Source organism: Chiloscyllium plagiosum, unplaced genomic scaffold (assembly GCF_037043375.1).
Source record: "Chiloscyllium plagiosum isolate Xiang-an unplaced genomic scaffold, Cpla_swu_hap1 HiC_scaffold_13, whole genome shotgun sequence".
Lineage (NCBI taxonomy): Eukaryota > Metazoa > Chordata > Chondrichthyes > Orectolobiformes > Hemiscylliidae > Chiloscyllium > Chiloscyllium plagiosum.
The window spans coordinates 33,324,396-33,344,408 of NW_028270151.1; the positions used below are offsets into that span (position 1 = coordinate 33,324,396).

General features: G+C 40.5%; 1 protein-coding gene across 1 annotated transcript in view; it reads left to right on the plus strand.

The window, feature by feature from the left end:
• LOC122556042 (transferrin receptor protein 1-like) overlaps positions 1-19,753 on the plus strand; it is a 54,623-nt gene extending 34,870 nt beyond the window's left edge. The window contains exons 13-19 of the mRNA XM_087993476.1: positions 905-968; positions 5,070-5,137; positions 8,418-8,494; positions 9,439-9,523; positions 11,985-12,206; positions 13,312-13,452; positions 14,572-19,753. Of these exons, the coding sequence (XP_087849602.1) occupies positions 905-968; positions 5,070-5,137; positions 8,418-8,494; positions 9,439-9,523; positions 11,985-12,206; positions 13,312-13,452; positions 14,572-14,814 (900 nt within the window). The 3' untranslated portion in view covers positions 14,815-19,753. The remainder of the gene's footprint in view (positions 1-904; positions 969-5,069; positions 5,138-8,417; positions 8,495-9,438; positions 9,524-11,984; positions 12,207-13,311; positions 13,453-14,571) is intronic.
• The last annotated feature ends 260 nt before the right edge of the window (positions 19,754-20,013 follow it).

Consider the following 20,013-nt stretch of genomic DNA (forward strand, 5'->3'; position numbering starts at 1 on the left):
CATCCGATGAATACAAATATTATAACACATATTTGTGCAGTACTTTTGTAAAATAGGAATATAACCATCGCCACAGCAATACCAGAAATGTGAATTTTACTGCCATTATACAGTACATGCCATTGCATTTGTTGAGAAAATTGGTTTTGAGTCTTTATTGCTTTTAGGAATTTTAATGTAACATAATAGCATAATATTTATTAGAATCATTTGAGCTGACTTCAACAAGTATTTATGTACCTAACTAAAATAAAACAAAACTGCAGATGCTGGAGCTCTGAAACAGAAATTGCTGGCAATACATCAGTGGGGAAAAAAGCAGAGTTAATGTGATTCTTTTTAACTAATGTGCTCTTTAATCAATACAACCCAACATTCTATGTGGTTATTTCATTCTATGTCTGCTTTTTTTTCAAGTCTCCAAACAGGAGGCTGATTTTTAAACCACCACTAATAATTCCATATAGCTAGCAATGGAAGGTACATAAATTGCTGCAGGTGACTGACGTTTTAATTGGCAGGATAGTTAGTCAGACAAAGACAAATCCTGTTCTAAATCAATTTAAACTTTGAACTTCAACTAGCATCACTGACATGAAGTTTCCATTTCAAACTGGTGATTGCATGCAACGTGTACAAAAAAGTAGGAATGGGGTAGCACGTAGCATCTAGAATGGAAAGATTAGTTATGTTTGTAAGGTTTCTTGCCATTGTAAGAATGTTAATGGAGATATATATCCTTTGTCAATACTGTGATTAATTTTGGAGAGGGATGAAAGAATGGACCTTGTTTTCAGATTGTTTAAAATTAGCAAAAAGCAATTTCTAATTTAGTATATCGTAGTTTAGTTTAGTACATTAGTATTTTCATAAATTGAATTTATTGATGTGTTTTTTTTTTCAGGGATACATGTCTGTGTTACATTTGAAAGTCTGTACCTACTTTAGTCTTGACAGAGCTGTACTAGGTAAGTCAACAGTGACGTTCCTTATTTGAGAGTCTATAGGTAAGCTTAGTTTCTTTTTAAAAGACTGCATTTGCTAACATGATTGCATGTGTTATGTGCTGCTTTAAATCGCGTATGCACGTTTCCAGGGGGACTCAGCCCAGCGATGGAAGAAAACCGGGAGGATCTGGGAAGTTGGAGTGGGTGAAGAGATTTGGACCAAGGAGATCAGGAGGGGAGGGTTTGGGGAAAGTGGGGGCAGGGCAGAAAGTCAGGGGAATTGTGGATGATGTGGAACGATGTCGTGGTTAGATCCTCTTCCTTTTCCCTCCAGTGTTCCCTCCTGTCCACTCCCTTCACTACTGAGTCTCCAGTTCAAAATTACATGAGCTTCCCTGCATTTGCACATGACATCGCACGTCAGGTCTACACGATGACATATTGCTTGGAACTGTGCGTATCTGTGTTCCTGAATGTGTGAATGTGTAGTTGCCTATTGCTGCTGGTGTCAGCCAAATGGATTTCCTAGCACTTGAATCTTCCCCAGATGGTAAGCTAGAATTTGGTTGGAATAAGGGGAAAAAAGGCTGGAGTAACTTGCGTTATTTTACTCTTGTTTACCATTATTATATGCATGCACTTTTTTTTCCCCAAAGGTTTAACTCAGTTACTTCCTTTGATTTTGCTCCTGGTATGGCATCAGTTTAAAAATTAACTCCATTTGCATTGAATGTTGAAACATTAATGAATCACCCTGTGCACACCAACACACACTACTGCCATCATGAAATAGCAAGTTTGCATTTGTCTTTTATTACTTGGCCAATTTCATACATATGAGATGGAAATGTGTTGCTGGAAAAGCGCAGCAGGTCAGGCAGCATCTAGGGAACAGGAGAATCGACGTTTCGGGCATTAGCCCTTCTTCAGGAATGAGGAAAGTTGGTCCAGCAGGCTAAGATAAAAGATAGGGAGAAGGGACTTGGGGGAGGGGCGTCGGAAATGTGATAGGTGGAAAGAGGTCAAGGTGAGGGTGATAGGTCAGACTGGGGTGGGGGCGGAGAGGTCGGGAAGAAGATTGCAGGTTAGGAAGGCGGTGCTGAATTTGATGGATTTGACTGAGACAGGCTGGGGGGGAGGGGAAATGAGGAAACTGGTGAAATCCGAGTTCATCCCTTGTGGTTGGAGGGTTCCTAGCCGGAAGATGAGGCGTTCTTCCTCCAACCGTCGTTTCGCTGTGGTCTGACGATGGAGTCCAAAGACCTGCATATCCTTGGTGGAGTGGGAGGGGGAATTGAAATGTTGAGCTACAGGGTGGTTGGGTTGGTTGGTCCGGGTGTCCCAGAGGTGTTCCCTGAAACGCTCCGCAAGCAGGCGGCCCGTCTCCCCAATATAGAGGAGGCCACATCAGGTGCAAAGGATGCAATAGATGATATGTGTGGAGGTACAGGTGAATCTGTGGCGGATATGGAAGTTTCCTTTGGGGCCTTGGAGGGAGGTGAGGGGGGAGGTGTGGACGCAAGTCTTGCACCTCCTGCGGTTGCAGGGGAAGGTGCCGGGAGTGGAGGTTGGGTTGGTGGGGGGTGTGGATCTGACGAGGGAGTCACGGAGGGAGTGGTCTTTACGGAATGCTGATAGGGGAGGGGAGGGAAATATATCCTTGGTGGTGGGGTCCGTTTGGAGGTGGCGGAAATGACGGCGGATGATGCGCTGTACATGGAGGTTAGTGGGGTGGTAGGTGAGGACCAGTGGGGTTCTGTCCTGGTGGCGGTTGGAGGGGCGGGGTTCAAGGACGGAGGATCGGGAAGTGGAAGAGATGCGGTGGAGGGCATCGTCGACCACGTCGGGAGGGAAATTGCGGTCCTTGAAGAAGGAGGCCATCTGGGATGTGCGTTTTTGGAACTGGTCCTCCTGGGAGCAGATGCGGCGGAGTCGAAGGAATTGGAAGAATGGGATGGCGTTTTTACAGGGGGCAGGATGGGAGGAGGTGTAGTCCAGGTAGCTGTGGGAGTCGGTTGGTTTGTAGTAGATGTCCGTGTTGATTCGGTCGCCTGAGATAGAAATAGAAAGGTCGAGGAAGGGGAGGGAGGAATCTGAGACTGTCCAAGTGAATTTGAGGTCAGGGTGGAAGGTGTTGGTGAAGTGGATGAACTGTTCAATCTCCTCGTGGGAGCACGAGGCGGCGCCGATACAGTCATCGATGTAGCGGAGGAAAAGGTGGGGGGGTGGGGCCAGTGTAGTTGCGGAAGATGGATTGTTCCACATATCCTACGAAGAGGCAGGCATAGCTGGGGCCCATGCGGGTGCCCATGGCTACTCCTTTCGTTTGGAGGAAGTGGGAGGATTGGAAAGAGAAGTTGTTCAGGGTGAGGACCAGTTCAGTCAGTCGAAGGAGGGTGTCTGTGGAAGGGTACTGGTCGGTACGGCGGGAAAGAAAGAAGCGGAGGGCTTTGAGTCCTTCGTGATGGGGGATGGAGGTGTACAGGGACTGGATGTCCATGGTGAAAATAAGGCGTTGGGGACCGGGGAAGCGAAAATCATGGAGCAGGTGGAGGGCATGGGTGGTGTCCCGAACGTAGGTGGGGAGTTCTTGGACTAAGGGGGACAGGACGGTGTCAAGGTATGTGGAGATGAGTTCGGTGGGGCAGGAGCAGGTGGAGACAATGGGTCGGCCGGGGCAGTCAGGTTTGTGGATTTTGGGCAGAAGGTAGAAGCGGGAGGTGCGGGGTTGTGGGACTATGAGGTTGGAGGCGGTGGATGGGAGATCCCCCGAGGTGATGAGGTTATGGACGGTCTGGGAGATGATGGTTTGGTGGTGTGGGGTGGGGTCATGGTCAAGTAGGAGGAGGTATCTGCGAGCTGGCGTTTGGCCTCAGCGGTGTAGAGGTCGGTGCGCCAAACTGCGCCTCCCTTGTCTGCTGGTTTGATAGTGAGGTTGGGGTTGCAACGGAGTGAGTGGAGGGCTGCGCGTTCCGTGGGTGAGAGGGGTGGGGGAGTTCAGGTGGCGGTTAATATCGCGGCGGCAGTTGGCTATGCAGAGGTCGAGGGCAGGTAGGAGGCCAGCACGGGGTGTCCAGGTGGATGGGGTGTGTTGGAGGCGGGAGAAGGGGTCGTCAGAGGGTGGGCGGGAGTCTTGGTTAAAGAAGTAGGCGCGAAGGCGGCGGAAGAATTGTTCGATGTCACGCCGCGTGTTGAATTCATCAATCCGGGAGCGTAGGGGAATGAAGGTGAGGCCTCTGCTGAGGACTGATCTTTCATCCTCAGAGAGGGGTAGGTCTGGAGGGATGGTGAAAACACGGCAGGGCTGGGAGCTCGGACCTGGTGTGGGGCTGGAGCTGAGTGTGGGGGCGGGGTTAGGTCTGGGGACGGAGATTGGCGTGGGGGCGGGGTCGGGCGTGGTGATGGCGATAGGCGAAGGGGCGGGGTTAGACGTGGTGACGGAGATGGGCGTGGGGGCGAGGTTAGGCATGAAGTCGGAGATCGGCGAAGGGGCGGGGTTAGGCAAGGTGACGGAACTCGCCGGGGGGGCGGGGTTAGGCGTGGAGATCGGCGTGGGGGCGGAGACACATGCGGCGTTATATGTCCAGCATAAGCATATTTTATCTATGTGGAACCAAATGTTATAGTTGACTAAGTCTTACAGTTTCTTAATTTCATTATTCTATGCAGTCCTACAAGCTTTGTGAATTTTTAAAATTTTTTGAATCTTAAAGTTTAAGGAAATAAGCTCCTCCTGAACGTTTGAATTCAACATGTGGAGGCATACGAATTCTAACGGTTGGTGTCAGTTCAGATCTTTGGTTCCTTGAGGTACCAAATTTATGATGTCTGAGATCCCAGAAGAAGCCTTTCTGTAATCAAAGTGCAAAGTTATTGTTCAATTATTTTTTGTTATAGTTTGTTCCTCATTTGATTCTGTAAATAGTGCAAGGGTAAATGGGATGAACCGCTTTTGAACAAAGAGCTAGGAATTTTTATCAGCGAGAAGGAAACTGCATCCAGGAAAATTCCAAGATAAATAGTTTCAGTGAATTGATTTAAAGAAAATCTTAAAATAGATTTCAATATTATCTGAAAGAGGTTTCTGAAATAAGTCAATCATGAGTCATTGTTCTTTTCCAGGAGGCACAAATTTCGAAATATTTGGCAGTTCCATGTTGCATAATCTAATTCGAGAAACAATTTCCATGGTAAGATTTTAATGCTGATTAAAGTGTACTTAATTAATAACTTCACCGCGTCCACTATGTTCAAAAGACCTGAACTGTCATTAAACACTTCCTGAAAGCCTTGACTGTTTCTGCCTGAAGATTTTTAAAAACTGGGTTCTTGAGGTTATCATATCTTAAGAAATGCTAATGTTGACTGCCACGGAGATTTTGTTTAAAGATGTTCCTATTTAAATCTTCATTATTACTCTGATACCTTTTACAGTACACTTCTCATAGAACACCACAGTAATTGTAAAGAGATGTTATTACCACTAAACATTTCTGTTGATCGTTCTTAACTAAAACTACCCACTTCATTTCTTGAAACATTTTTGAGTTTTTAATTGTCATACAAAATAGCATCAGGAGTAAGCCATTTGGCCCATTTGAGTCTGATGAGATCATGCCTGATCAGATTGAGACCTTATTCCACTTTCTTGTTGTCTCCATATGCTTAACTCCGCATTGATTAAAACTCAATTTTTATGTGGGACTTTATCCAATGCATTTTGAAAGCCCAAATACACCGCATCATCTGGTATCCATTATCCACACTGGTTGTTATGTTCGCAAGTCTTAAAAACAAATCGCAAGTTTTTCGTTTCCAAAAACTGTGCATTTTGTGATTTTATTGGTTTTCTAAATGTCCTGATACTGTTTTCATTTCCATTTCTACTTACTTTCTTGAATAGTGCTGTTGTATTTTAACAGTTTTCATATCTGATGACCACTTTCCACAATCTGGAATTTTGAAAGATTAATATCAATGCATCCACAATCTTTATAGCTGCTTTCTTTAGACCTGAAAATGCAAGCCATTAGATCCTAAGAACTTGTCAACCTAGAGTACGGTTAGCTTTCCTGATACTTTTTCCTCTATTCTGTTCTGCTGTCCCTTTTTGGCTCTAGATTTCTTACTTGTCATGTTTTGTTTGTCTCCTACCATGCTTTTGATATAAAATACTTGTACAAACCTTTTGCCAATTTTTTTATTCCACAGCCTTGCTCTCTTAAGGGAGCAACATTTAATTTCTCTGCACGCACTCGCTCTTGCTTGCACTTTTTAGTTTGGTTGAAGGTCAGTCATCTTAGTCCAAGGGTATCACTACAGGAGCTTTCCAGGGCAGTGCCATTGTCCCAACTGTATTCAGCTGTGTCACCAACAACCTTCACTCCAATACAAGTTAGAAGTGGAGATATTTGCTGAAGATTGCACAATATTCACCACTATTCAGGACATTTGCAAATGCTGAAATAGTCTCTTGCCTTATGCAATAAGACTCTACAGTGTTTTTTACCTTGGGCTGAAAGTGTCAAATAAGATGCATGCCACCCAAGTGGCAGATAATAACTATTTCAGTCAAGAGAGGAAAACTATTACTGCTTACTATTTGATGGTATTACCAGCATTCTGGGGGTTACTATTGGCGACAAACTAAACTGTACATGCTAAATATTGTTGCTAAAAGAGTAGGCCAGGAGTGACTCCCCAAAGCCTGCCCACTATGTACAAGTCAAGAATGTGATGCAAAATGCTCACCCAGGGGAGTGGAGAGTGTCTCCAATAGCACTCAAGAAACTCAACACCATCCAGGATTAAGTAGTCAGCTTGATTGATACACAGTGGCAATAATGTGCATCATTCATAAAATAAGCTGCGGCAACTCATCCTGGCACCTTCTAAGCTAGTGACATCCCTTACCTAAAAGGACAAGGGTGGCAGATGCATCATCTGCAAGTTGCTCTCCAAGCCCCCCACAATCCTCCTTTGAAACGTATTGCTGTTTCTTCATTACCACTGGTTCAAAATCTTGGACTGCTTTCCGAACAGCATTGCGGAAGTACCTATTGCCACCAAGGTAACCAGCAGTAGTTCAAGAAGATGGCTTGTTGTGGTCTGTAAATGTCAACATGCCTTCATCCTGCAAAAGATTTTTTAAAAATCTGTTTTTACATTTATTGATGGTTTTCTCTTATACTCTAGTTTCTTTGTCACATTTTTAACCATCCTTTTAATGGTTTCAGAATTCTGGGTTATCACAATTCTTGCAGCAGTGTGCACCTGTTTCTTTTAATTTAGATTATATTTCTTAGTGTGGAAACAGGTCCTTCGGCCCAACAAGTCCACACTGATCCGCCAAAGTGCATCCCACCCAGACCCATTCCCCTACATTTACCCCTTCACCTCACACTGCGGGCAATTTAGCATGGCCAATTCACCTAACCTGCACATTTTTGGATTGTGGGAGGAAACCGGAGTACCCGGAGGAAACCCACGCAGACATGGGAAGAATGTGCAAACTCCACACAGACAGTTGCCTGAGGCGGGAATTGAACCCGGGTCTGTGGTGCTGAGAGGCAGCAGTGCTAACCACCATGCCGCCCAGTTTAATGCCATCCTTAACTTTGTTAGCCACAGAGAGTGCATGCTTATTTCATTTTTCCCCTCAATGGAATAGCTATTTTGAGATTTATGAAATGTTATCTTTAAATTTCTGCATTTGATTTAGCTGCCATCTTTCCTTTAAGCTACTTTTTCTGCTCTGCATTAGCTAACTTGCCTTCATTACCTTACAATTGAATTTAAAATTAAGATGGGGCTTTTGGCCTAAGTTTCTTGCCTTCAAACAGAGCAAGAAATTCCTTATGATCATTCTTGCCTCAATGATAACTTACCCTGAGGTCATTCATTAATCCTGTCTCATTGCACGTTATGATGTCTGAAATAACCTCTTCCCATGTTGGTTCCAGAAATTGTTCCAAGCAGCTTTTGAATGCAAAGTTGAACCTAAACTCATTTCCAGGCTACTTTGGTAATTTGATTGTCCAGTGTATGTGAAGATTAAAATCCCCCATGATTATTGCAGAGTCATTCTTATAAGCTTCCATTGTTTCTTGATCGAAACTCTATCCTACAGGGTCGTTAATGTTGTGGGGCCTATTATTTTTCCGCCCTAGTCCTTATGTCCAATTTGGTTCTCTGAACCTGGATCATTGTACACTATTAACCAAATGAGAATCTAAGACACTTTTATGTTATGGTCTGTGATATAATGACTCCATTCTTCTAAAATATTGGCAAGGATGCGTCTGAATTGGTTGTGTTGTTTCACTAGTCTTGATGTCATTTTTATCAAGTCAGATGCTGATATTTTTGGAATTGAGTTGATGTTTACATTAAGAAATAAGAATTAAACCCCTTGATCTTTTTGTTAAATTATTCTATATTGCTATGGTTTGTGTAAATCTTTCCAAACAGGTAAAAAGCCCTTTATCACCAGATAAATCTATCTACGAAATGGCTGAAGCAGGTGCCGGTGACTGGCTGAAAGCAGTGTAAGTTTTTAGATACTATTTGCTTAAATTAGTGTTTTCTCCCCTCCCTGAATGATCTTGACTTTACAGATTTTTAGCCATTTATCCAACATTCTTCACCGATACATTTGCACAATAACAAGTTGGACAAGTTTTTAAAAATTGCTTTGAGATTCATGGTTGAGGAGATTGGCCGTATAATGACCAGGGTTGCTGTTAAGATTGCATGACTTTTTCTTATAACAGCTCCACAGTATTGGAGGGTTTTTGTTTTGAGTCATAAGTATCTTTAACTCTGCCATCCATGCATGTTCTTTTCAAACAAGAGGTATTGATAATGTGGTGGTGCTGGTCTTAGACTGGAATGGGCAAAATTTAAAAAAAACTTCTCAAAACCAGGTTATAGTTAGGTTTGTTTGGAAGTACTAGCTTTCGGAGCACTGCTCCTTTGTCAGGTTGCTGTGGAGCAGGATCATAAGACACAAGTTACAGCAAAAGATCACAATGTCATGCAACTGAAACAATATATTGAACAAATCTTCAATATATTGTTTCAGTTGCATGACACTAATCTTTTGCTGTAACTTGTGTCTTATGCTGCTGCACAGCTACCTGATGAAAGAGCAGCTCTCTGAAAGCTAATACTTCAGAATAAATCTGCTGGACTATCGCCTGGTGTTGTGATTTTTTTTTAACAAAGATATTGAGACAGCAAGATCCAGAAGGAGGGAAGAAGTCAGGGCTGGAGGAAAAATGTTTGCATGAGGTGAGCTCAAGGGAGCTGATCTTGCTGCGAGCACAGCCTTAGGAGATCCATTAATAAAGTAAGTTTTTAAAAACGGAGTTTCAGAGGTCGTAACACAAAATGAGTAAAATCTGATCAGAAATTCCACTCTACGATGAAAATAACTAAATTACCAATTCCAATAACCATTCTTTTACAAATTAATTATTGTCTCTTACAGTTTGCGACCAATTCCAATGGATACTAGTGTTTACGCGTTCTTGGCAATCGGTGGGATTCCAGCTATGGGACTCAGTTTTACCAAGGTACGTGGATTCTGAAATTGCTGGCAAGCATTGAGGGTTAGATCTGGAATGGAGCACAATTTTCACTTCCCTGCGTAATTTACTCTGCTGGTGTTAACTTCTGTATTTTGGATGGATCCTTACTGGCATCAGTCCTAGAAGTGGAGGCAAATTGTGCTATAGGATTTTGTTGTAGTCCTTAAGAGGGATTTGGGGCGCAATAAAAATTACTTTCAGAAGTAATCTGCCTGGGCTTGTCAATGTTAGCAATAATGTCTATTTCTGCAAACAATAGTTTTTAAGTTCTATTTTCAGAAAATTACAGACAGTCTTAGCAAAGTAAATAAGATAACAGGACCATCTGGTGTCCATCATTCAGTGCATAGATGAGGCAATTGCCTTGTATATGATACATTTTCCCCTGAGTTGTATAGTAGCTACTTATTGTGTGGAGTTTGCACATTCTCCCCGTGTCTGCGTGGGTTTCCTCCGGGTGCTCCGGTTTCCTCCCACAGTCCAAAGATGTGCAGGTCAGGTGAATTGGCCATGCTAAATTGTCCGTAGTGTTAGGTAAGGAGTAAACGTAGGGGTGTGGGTGGCTTGCGCTTCGGCGGGTCGGTGTGGACTTGTTGGGCCGAAGGGCCTGTTTCCACACTGTAAAGTAATCTAATCTAATTTGTGGGTGGGATATGTTGTGCACCCACCCCTGAAAGTTCTTAACTTGAGGAGCTAAACCCTGCAAAAATGAGATTCTGCTCTAAGTTTTTTTGGGTTTATTTTGGCCAGGTATTAACAGTTTAATGTGTGCATTTAGGAATGCAGTGTGAAAACACGGTGAAGCTGGATTCAATTAATTTTCAAAAAGGAATTGGATAGTAGCTCCTTCACTGTTACAGTGTAAATATTTTGAAACTCTCTTGTTTAACAGTGTATTGCAGTTCAAGCACGATAGGGACTGCAGTGGTTCAAGAAGGCACCACACCACTAGCCTTTCTAGGGCAAATTAGGAAAATGCATTAAATGTTGGCTTCGCCAGTGAAGCCCATGGCAAAGGATAAATGAAGAAAGAATTATCTAAAGCAAAAACTTGCAGGGCTACAATGAAAAGGCAAGGGAAGTGCCCCACCAACTGAGTTGCTCCATAGTGCTAGCTTGGATGTGATGGGCTGAGCGCTCACTATTAATGCTGTAACTAGTTGATTTTATTTTCTCATTTTAGGATCGTGAATCTATTGCACTGTTCAGAGTAACTTTGAGAACGTACATGGGCTGTGACTTAAATACTTATTCTAAACGGTCGATCACTAGTCTGCTAAATGGTTTCTGGAGAGTCCTCAGTAGAAAATTAAGGCCATAAGGCAGGAGCAGAGGAGGTCATCAGATTTGTTCTGCCATTCAATGAGATCATGGTTGATCTGAAAATCCTCAATTCTATTTTCCTACCTTTTCCCTATAAACCTTGATTCCCTTAGTGATTCAAAAGCTATCTCAGCCTTGTATATACTTAATAACCTAGCCTCAACTGCCCTCTGGTAAAGAATTTTACAGATTCTCTTGAGATGAAATTGCTTCTCACTATGTCTTAAATGTTGATCCCTTTGTTCTGAGATTACGCCATTTGGTCCGAGGCTTTCCCTCAAGGGAAAACAACATTTCTGCATTCACCCTGCAACGTCCTCTCAATCTGTCAGAACCTCCCATATCTCCACATTCTATTCCATCTACCAAGTTTTTGTCCCCTCAATTGACCTGTCTATAGCCCCTGTGCAGACTCTGTGTTTCATCCTCACCATTTGCCTTCCCACCTATTTTTGTCCCCCATAAGCTTATCTATAGCTTGGTCACTTTATTCGTCCAAGTCTTCAGTGAAAATCATAAATAATTGTGGCCCCATCCCTGATCCTTGTGGCACACCACTGGTTACAAGTCGCCATCTTGAAAATGCGGGCTGAAAATGTGTTGCTGGAAAAGCGCAGCAGGTCAGGCAGCCTCCAGGGAACAGGAGAATCGACGTTTCGGGCATAAGCCCTTCTTCAGGAATCCTTCTTTCCTGAAGAAGGGCTTATACCCGAAATGTCGATTCTCCTGTTCCCTGGATGCTGCCTGACCTGCTGCGCTTTTCCAGCAACACATTTTCAGCTCTGATCTCAAGCATCTGCAGACCTCACTTTCTCCACCATCTTGAAAATGCCTTCCCTAACCGAACCCTGTCTTCTATTAGTTAGCTAATCCTCTCTTGATGGCCATATACTACCTCTAACACCATGGACTCACCTCATGTCTGGCACCTTATCAACACCTTCTGAAAATTGCTGTAATTTGATATACCTGATAAGATATCACTGAATGAGATCAAATGGCCAGGTTTTTTCAGATAACTTTTAGGGTGTGCAATTCTAATTTCCGTTAACTGAAACCAGAGCCACAACACTAGATGTCTGTGTATATGATCAAAATTCCTTACTGGTCTTTTTGCTTGCAGGATGAAAATTACCCATACAATACAAAAGAGGACACAGTGAATACTCTCTTCAAGTTTACTAATGGTAACTTGGAGACTGTAACCCGTGCCATGGCAGAAGTTGTCGGGATTGCTGTGATTAAGCTAATCCATCACCATCAACTTCCACTCGATTACCAGAAGTATGCTAGTGATTTGTCTGGCTATATTATTGACATTCAAAGCTATGCATCAGAATTGCAGGTAAACAAAAAATGTAAAGTCTTTAGTCTGTTAGAGTCTGGCAGAAGTATAAACTATACAATTGCCACAATTGAAGCAAAAATTGAGCTGTTAGATAACAAGTACCATTAATGTTAAAATTGCACACTTATCAAGGATTTCTACAGCAGAGAGGAGAAAAAAGCTACTGTTGGGCTCGTGGCACAGTGGTAGTGCCCTTACCTCTGAGCCAGATTCGCATCCATCCTCCCCACCAGAGGATTGTAATGACATCTGAAGTTTGATTAGAAAGTCCTATTATGAATGAACATGTACTTTATGCTAGAGTTTTAGTCCAGTTGCTAAGAGAGCTGCCTTGTCAGGACAGCAGCCCTCCTCAAGAAACACTAGTTGAGACTCTAGAAAAGGGAGCTGCCCTGTGGCAGTTGTTAAAATGTGCAGAGGAGTCTTGTATTTTATTGTTTGAAGGTTTTTTATTTTCGTTGATTATCTGATAATTCATACAATTGAAACTGCTGTGAGACATTGCAATTATTTGTTATAACTGTTGTGTTTGCCTGTGGTTAGCAGTGTAATTAATTGGAAATCACTTGGGCCTGAGGCTGGTATATAAATTCAAATTGTGCTAATGAGAGCATTTATTTGCAATCAATTTGAATCCTGAACTGCTCTCAGTACTGTCTTATTAGATGTAGCTCACCAAACTCAATTATTTTGAAACCTTGCATCATCTTCACATTTTTTGCCAATTTTAATCTTGTATAGGTTGTGCATCTGATGTCATGCACATGGCAGACTGGTTGACTTTTTGGCTATGGAATTGGAAAGTTTATTAAAGACCAAATCTAGTTTCCCAAGTAGGTGCTTTCTGGGATTATGTAGCTCCAAATCATTAAACATGTATAACAAATGATTCGTTCAGTGTTCAGTAAACTTTGTTACATGTATTACATTTTTTGCTCATCTATGCCACTTGAACATGTGCACACCATTTTTACACGAAAAACAGATATGACTATATATTGAGCCAATCCAACAAATTCATGCTCCCACCTAAAATATTAGAAAATTCAGGTTATGCAATGAAAATTAGTCTTGAAGCTAAAGTAAAAACTGCTTCCTGCAGGAACGTGGACTGACTATGAGATGGCTGTTTTCAGCTCGTGGTGACTTCTACCGTGCTGCCAATACTCTGCGTTCTCAGATTGAAAGTTCTGATATGAATGATGTGTTGCTCTGTCGAACCTACAACAATCGAATTATGAGGGTAAATTTCTATGCTTTGCTGCCTTGCTGTGTATAAGCTCCAAAAGTAAATGTAATTTTGATCTGTTCCAGCTTTGTTTTGCTCAAGGTGGAGGTGATTAAACAATGTGTACGCTTTTGATCAGCCAGGTGTTGATCAGACCCTGACAAACATTCTCATGTTTGAGTTTCAAACAATTATATTGAGAAATCTGCATTAGTAAAGGTATCTAACGCTTTATGAATGTAGATAGACTGGTGATTGGACTTGGAGCACCTATTGGCCACCCCACTTACCTGTCCTCGTTGTGATCATTATGGTTTCTATTGGGAAGCATACTTGTCCATAATATCAGAACCAAGAACAAAAATGGCAGTTTGCACAAACTTGGCTGATAAAGCCAACAGAATTCATAATTGATAAAAAGGTGTTGAATATCAGTAAAAGATATAGATTATTCTAAGAGCGTGACTGTTTAGATACTGGAAGGATACTCCTCCTGGCTGAGGAGTCTGGCACTATAGATATTGTTTCAAAATAAGCATTTGTCATTAAGGTGAGGAAAATTTCTTCACTATGGGTATGGAGTTTTTAATTTTCTGCCCTGCATGCTGTTATATTATTCAACCAAATCAGTCATGTGATAGAATCCAAAAACCTATGTGCATTGAGCAATAAGGTGTACAGCAGAGAAATGGAATTGAGGTAGAAGATCAGCCATGGTTGTACTGTGTGGCAGAACAGGCTTCTAGGATGGAATGACTTTTAGTTTCTATTGCAATATGTTGCTAAAAGCGACACTTACTGCCATTCAATGCCTAGCAACCATTTAAATTGAAGTTTGGTGACAGTATAGACTCAATTTAAATGTGGACCAATGAGGAAGACATTGTCACTTCTGCGTCACAAGCTGATGCTCATTCAGAGTGAAATTAGTGCTTTTGTCAAAAGGAATGGAATAGATCTTGGCCCACTTCCTTCTGTGTAAAGCCCCATTTACATTCATTTGCACATGCAGCCGAAATAGATTTTCTCATCTATCAAACCAGTTATGCAACAATGAATTGTGGTAATCAAATAACATGTTCTATCCTTGACTGCAGAATAAATTAAAACAAATAATTTTATTTATTCTAACAGGTGGAGTACAATTTTCTTTCTCCTTATGTGTCTATAAATAATTGTCCATATAGACACCTGCTATATGGCAAAGGAAACCATACCCTTGCTGGTATTGTGGAGCAGCTGAAACTTCTGAGGGTGAATCCTGAACTCGTGGATTTCAATATGACTCGTAACGACTTGGCTTATGCTACCTGGACTGTGCAGGGAGCAGCCAATGCACTTGGTGGAGAAGTGTGGACCAGCAGCAATAATTTCTGATCATGTCACTTATACAGACCTTCACCTGGTTTGGCTTCAAGCATCACTTTTAGTTTCAAAATGCTGAGATATATTAGCCTTAGCACTTGTCACTTAGGTTTTGCTATTCTGGTATGGATTAATTGATACTTGTCTTTAAATCATATTTGGATATATGGCATCTGGTTTCTTAAAATGCAAACCTTTTCTGTTGCACAAAATCTGAGTCACAAAATTGCTTACCAGTATAAACCTGCAGGTGTGTATTCAGATGCCTTAGAAGAACATTCTCTTCCAACAGTGTGGAGGAAGTGGTAATATCTCAGCTGTATTTGTTATCTATAATCTTTTTGCATTCTGTAATGCTGCCACTTAAGCTGTTTATACATTAGCCTTAGTGTACTTGGTTTGCTTGTTCTCAGTGAACAGAAATTGTGCATCTGGCGGATATCCTCTTGTCAATAAAAAACACAGTCCAAGTTTGCTCTTCATTTTAAAACAGCAGCCTGGAAAGACTGGTTTTCACCATGTCTTTCTGGCAGCTAGTTTTGGCAAATTAATTTTCTTGGATGTAGCGCTTTGTGTGAAGTAACTACACATTTTAAGTCTGGTTCAAGTACCACCTTAGACCAATGTAGAAGCAGCTGTGAAATGTGCTTTCATAGATAACTGATATGTTGTTCTTGCGTTGTTTTATGGTGAGCAAAGGAGTACTTTAAAACTCTGAAATATTTTAAATTGAACTGAATGTGCATGGGGAAGCAGGAGATAATAAATAAGTAAAGTCACCATATTCCCAGAGGGCTGTAGAACTGCTTTCTTATTAGTGAGTGAGGTGAGTTTAACCTGAGGGTCAATGGGTGAGTTGAGAATCTAGTACCTTCATGGTGACCTCAGCCAGAAATTGAACCCATGCTGTTAGTGCCATTCTGCATTGCAAACCAGCTGTCTAGCCAACTGAGTTAATCCACCCCAGTATAAAGATAGATAGCAGTTTGATGTGAAATCAAAGAAATAAAAGCTAACATGAAATATGCAAATATCTCCAGCATAAAGAGTACTGTAATGAAACAAACTGAGTTAGGAGATCAGAGATTTTCAAATTGTCTTGCAATTTAATAAGCTTGTTTATCTCTCTTCCCCAACACCACCCCCTTCCTAGATAATTGCAGCTATGTCATTCATTGCAAGATGCTGATGAAACCTTTGAGGTTCCGTCAAGCTTTTCCTTCTAAGACATTTTGTGTGATGGATTATGCTCCTGAGCATTCCATGTGGACAACAAGGACCTCTCTGCATCTTGAATATAATGACATTTCTCCTTGGAGCAGCATAGCACAGAAGCTGCTGGTAATATGATATAAGCAAACAAACAGGAGTATTTTAATTCAGTGTAAAAATAAATTTATGTTGGTTTCTCCGTGGAGAAGAGTTTTTTTAAGAATTGAATCTAAGCCAGGGAAATTGAAATGATTGAGGAGATGGTGAGAAATAGGTTGATTTAAACTTTCGTTAATCATGTTATTCAATGGCATCATTGAACATTTTAATATAAAGTAAACCTTTTTGTTCTAGCAACAGTACTTCCATCATGCTAAATGCTAGTGATTACACTTTTGAAAATAAACCGGCATAAAGCAGAATTAGTATAGGTGAAAGGAATCCCTTTCAGTTTGTTGGAGGAATTAGTCTCTGCTTTGAGACAGCAAAATTTTGTTTTGAAACAAAATGCATGTAATTAATCTCCAATTTACTCACTGGGTTTGAAGAAGTGGTCTTTACTTTGGTCTAATAAACTAAGTTTCAGTGCTACTCTGAAGCAAGGGAAAATAGATAATTTCGAAGAATTCATTGCATTCCTTTATGAATCAAGGCATCACTATATCACACCTTTGGCAAACTATCTACATTTTTGTTTTCAATGATCAATAATTCATTTGCATTCTCGCTTGGAATTTTAATTCTTGAGAAGTTTTACAAAACTCCTAAGTAATAGTAGATTCTTGTTTTTTGAATCCATCATTTTTTAAGTAGGGTGTCTGTAATATTTAGTGCCTTTTCTCATCAGATTAGATTGTTTGACTTAGATAATTGTTCCGTGTCAAGAAACATGTTTCACAAACCCATATGGCTTAACACACACAAACTATGATCAAAAATAGATGGTACAGGAATTGTATAGTTTGTATTTGTTTCGGAAAGTTTCCTTTTTCACATTTCAGTTTCATTCAGTTGTTTGGAAATTGTTTGATGTGCTTAGCATCAATACAATAGCAGTACTTGTAAGTAATTCATTACAATTATCTGGACTTCAGTATATAAGGTAATCCTTTGTTCATCTGTGTTAACTGTATTTAAAACACACTTGTGTTATGAGAGATGGCTTGTTAAATGGCATGTCCCTTTGTAAAATGGAGACTATCTTGCTGTTTCCAGAAGATAGTTTGGGTCAGTTATTGTGCAAAGAACAAAATTCTACTTTGAGTAAGGGATAATTTGTCAAATCACAAGCTGCCTTAAAGACTTTAAAATTTAATTAGTACAACCAGTTTATCAGTTGATAATCTTTTGAACTTTACTGGTGTAGGGGTTTGCAAACACATTCAAAGCCCATAACTAGTGGACAAACAGAAACGTCATACTTGGCTTAGTCGTCTTAATCCATTTAACACCTGTTCTAGTACTTTACTGCTGTCTGCTTATTAATCTAGACTTTTGGCCAAAGTGACAGGGCTATGTGCTTACAATTGATCATTTTGAGCATCAAAATGAGCATCTAAATTGTCTGATAAGAAACTTTTGGCGATGATGAAATAGCAATTGAATTTGCTGCATTTAACCACCAACGGTTTCGTTTTACGGTTACTATGTATCTGTCAAGCCCAGTTATCACGTCACTACTGTTTTCACCAATCAGCACTGAAATATTTATTGTTTTTTTTATTTATCAGTGACAGAGTTCACTATAAATAGTGTTTTATCTTTTTTAAAATAAGATAATTATCGGAAGCAGTGCCTTCCATAATTATGACGGTTATACTGTCGACAATCAGAAAGCAGCATCTGCTACTAAGAAATGAAAGCCTATGACATTTCTACAAGAATACAACCTCATTATCGGGAGCAGTGTCTTCCATAATGTCATGAAATAAGGTAGTTTTTGCCTACCAAGGTGTATATCGGAAGCAGTGACTTCCATATGTTTCACCCAAGGTGTATTAAAATTATCGGGAACAGGGATTCCCATAATTTAACTATTATATCTGAATATCAGTGGGGCTAATTGTGTGCTTATGATCAACTGCTATCATGTTTTATTTGCTTATGTGTATTATAGCTTAACTGGTTTGTGATCTCTTGTATAAGGACCTTGTGTGCCTTGTGCTGATATGTTTTCACAATTACTTTAAAATTTATAGGCCCCTTTGTAATTGTTACTTGGATATATGGAGCAGGAAGATGAAATCTGTGGAGCAGCAGTAATCAAAGTGGATAATAAGTCATATATCCTTCCTTCCAGTATGGAATTATTGTAATTATTTTAATATAATTTGCTGTTGAGACTTCATGATCTTTTTCTGAAGCTTCTCACATTTAACTGGTCGATATTGGCTTATAATGTCTGCTGTTTCTACCAAACCATTTCATTGTAAGGAGCTCCTGGTGCCTACTAGCATTGGAGTAATGGCTCAGACTGATGCTTTTCAGTTAATACATTATCATTTTTTGGAGTGGATTAACTGGAGCTGCTTATTCAGTTAGTTCCAGCCTTGTAACAGAACTTTTGGACTGGGCCACTCATGCTCGAGAAGGCTTTTGAAACTAGCTGACCTGCAGTTCAGTCGACAAACTAATTCAGCTTGCAATTGGAGCTTTTGAAGTGCATCTGTCTCTGAGATTCTTCTAACTGATCCCACTTACCCAGTGATCAGTAACCCAATAGGTCAATCCTGAAAGCTTACCATGCATCTGTGCTGGTAAACAGCATGCCTTTAGATGCTTAAAAACCATGATTATCCCTGTACACGTGGATTCTCTAGCATTTGGCTTTGATAATCTGCAACTATGCACTTTGGCTTTGATAAGTAGGTTGTGTTCCAATGTATGGCATTGTAACCTGATAGTGTGTGCACTCCATCGTTGAGATGCACCATTATTGCACTTTTCTCAGGGCAAAGAGAGCAAAAAAGCCTAGAGCCAGTGTGTCTCAAATTCTCACAGAAGGTCAGAATCTGTTCACTCGATAAAGAGAATAGAAAGTTCTTCATTTAGTATGTCTTTAATCAATATTGATGGCTTTCCCAGTTAGTGCCACTTAAATTTTGTTCTGAATATATTCTGACCATGAACTGGGCTATTGTGCAATGCAGTTCTGGGTTACAAGGATGTGAAAGACACCATCCACTTTATACAGATCTGTTTAACTCCAAGTTCAATGGAAGAGACGTGATGTAGAGAAGAAACTTATTGTAATTTCTGTTTGAAACAAATCAATTGGGCTGATCCAGAATATGGTATGAGCAACTCATGGAAATGTACTGTAATTTCAAAGATTATAGCGAAATTGTTTTTCTGTAAACTTTATGGGAGTTCTTTGGTTCTCATGTTTATCTTAATATGCATTCTCAATACTCTTCCAAAAGTTCAGATTGTCCACAGTTATTTTAGGGATTATTTCCCAAGCACTCGATGCTTTTGGATATTCTGTTTGGTCTGCTTATCCACTGAATCACATGTTCCCATTTGGGCTGGGCTTTTAATTATTTTGCTCTTTTTGCTACTGCAAAATATTCTGCAAACTTTTAGTTGTCTTGTTCTTTTGTTAAGTAGAGCACTTGTGTATAGTTTCAAACTGTGATAATTGTATTATTTAGCAAATTGATCAAAAATGTTTGTTGGTGAAAGATTAATTTGTTTGGCTGTCTTGCATATGTGCTTCAATAAAATGTTTTAAAAACAATGTTTTTGATTGCTTGATGTTTACAGCATAGAAATATGCTGTTTGACTTCATACAATTACATAACCATTCTGTAAGGTTATTAATGTCTTCCTCTATTTTGCAACAGATCTAAAATGAACTGCAAATGTTGGTCAGTATTTGTGAAAATTTTGTGACCTACAGAATTTCCCATTTCAATTTAGCCAGTCATTTGAAAAAACAATTTCAGTAACCCCACAAATCATCATCTAAATATTTAACACTTGCCTGGATCTTTTAA